The sequence below is a fragment of the Apaloderma vittatum genome, unplaced genomic scaffold, assembly GCF_000703405.1.
Source record: "Apaloderma vittatum isolate BGI_N311 unplaced genomic scaffold, ASM70340v1 scaffold26549, whole genome shotgun sequence".
NCBI classification, from domain to species: Eukaryota; Metazoa; Chordata; class Aves; order Trogoniformes; family Trogonidae; genus Apaloderma; species Apaloderma vittatum.
Window position 1 is genome coordinate 1 of NW_009737397.1, and position 1,369 is coordinate 1,369.

Sequence of the window (1,369 nt, forward strand, 5' to 3'; positions counted from 1 at the left end):
GTGGACACGGTGGCTTCCGAAATGAATCGCCTCTACCAGCTCTTCCTGCAGAGAAACCCGCTCTTCAAGGGGGGGGTCTCCATTGCGGGGCACAGCCTGGGTAAGGGGTGTCACCCCCCGGGGAGCGCAGGGAGGGCGCTGGCCTCTTGTCCCAGGAAGGAGCCAGCCCGGGGCTTGTCCCTGCCGCGACGCTGATGCTCTCTCTCTGCTGGCACCCGGTTTGCAGGGTCTCTCATTCTGTTCGATCTCCTGACGAACCAGAAAGCTGCTCCCGAGGAGGACGAGCGCAGCGAGGAGGTACGCCAGGGGAGCTGTGTGACCCCCGGGTTGTGCCACTGCCTGGGGGACGGGGACAGACTCCGAAGCGCGTGGGAGAAAACGAGCGAGCAAAAAGCCTCATCGCTGGGGGCTCTGTTCGCAGGGGTCCCGCTCAACCTCGAGCAGCAGCGGTACGGAGGAGGTAAAAGAAATCCTGAAGAAGCTGGAGCTGTCCGAATACTGCGATGTCTTTGAGAAGGAGAAAATGGACAGGCAAGCCCTGGTAAGGAGCTCTCCTCTTCTGCTGCCTCTTGGGTTTCTTCCTTGCTTTTCTTCCCATTCCTCCCACCCTGTGCACATCTTCCTGCTGCCCAGTCGCTCACACATGAAACGTCCCTCACACATGAAACGTCCCTGAGGAGCGCAGCAGAACAGGATTACAGAGGACAGAAACGCCTCACTGCACACACCTCTGCTCCCGTACCAATATCTGCGTTGCTTATTTTCCAGTTTTTGTGCACAGAGAAAAATCTGAAAGAAATGGGAATTCCCTTAGGACCAAGAATGAAGATACTCCATTACATCAGCTCCGAGAGGGAGATGCAGGTTTGTCTTCTGCACAGTGTGCGTTCCCCCACATCGCATCCCACTGCCCTCAGACCAGGGCCAGCCTTCACCACCTGGGATCAGTCCCCGAGCTCCCCGACCTCCTCGTTGCCACCATCCTTGCTCTCGCAGGCTCGTGTTGGGCGCTGGTGGCAGAGCTGCTGGCTGCTCCTGTGCTAGGGCTGTTACCCGACTGCAGGACTGCTTTGTCCCCAGCTGTCAGGGTGATCACCGAGCGGGAGGACTCGCTAACGGTGGTAGACGTTGAAGATAGTGATGGCAGCTGGAGAGGTGGTTGGCTGGGGAAGGATGGGGCTGCCATGACTGCCCTGGTTTGGAGAATAGGATTCGGGGTGCTGGGCTGTTTGCTGCCTCACATACTTGCCCGTGGACGGGCCGTAGCGTGGGCTGCACAAGCCAGACCAGCAGGATTTCCCATTTGTGTTGCTGCAGGACCAGAGCGCAGCAGCTCCCAGGCAGCGCGGGGAGCACGGGGCCAAGCCTG

The 1,369-nt window shown here is 59.4% G+C and overlaps 1 protein-coding gene across 1 annotated transcript in view; it reads left to right on the forward strand.

The window, feature by feature from the left end:
* Positions 1 to 6: 6 nt before the first annotated feature.
* DDHD2 (DDHD domain containing 2) overlaps positions 7 to 1,369 on the forward strand; it is a 2,782-nt gene continuing 1,419 nt past the window's right edge. The window contains 4 exon segments of the mRNA XM_009877319.1: positions 7 to 100; positions 227 to 297; positions 422 to 541; positions 769 to 864. Coding sequence (XP_009875621.1) covers positions 22 to 100; positions 227 to 297; positions 422 to 541; positions 769 to 864 — 366 coding nt within the window. The 5' untranslated portion in view covers positions 7 to 21.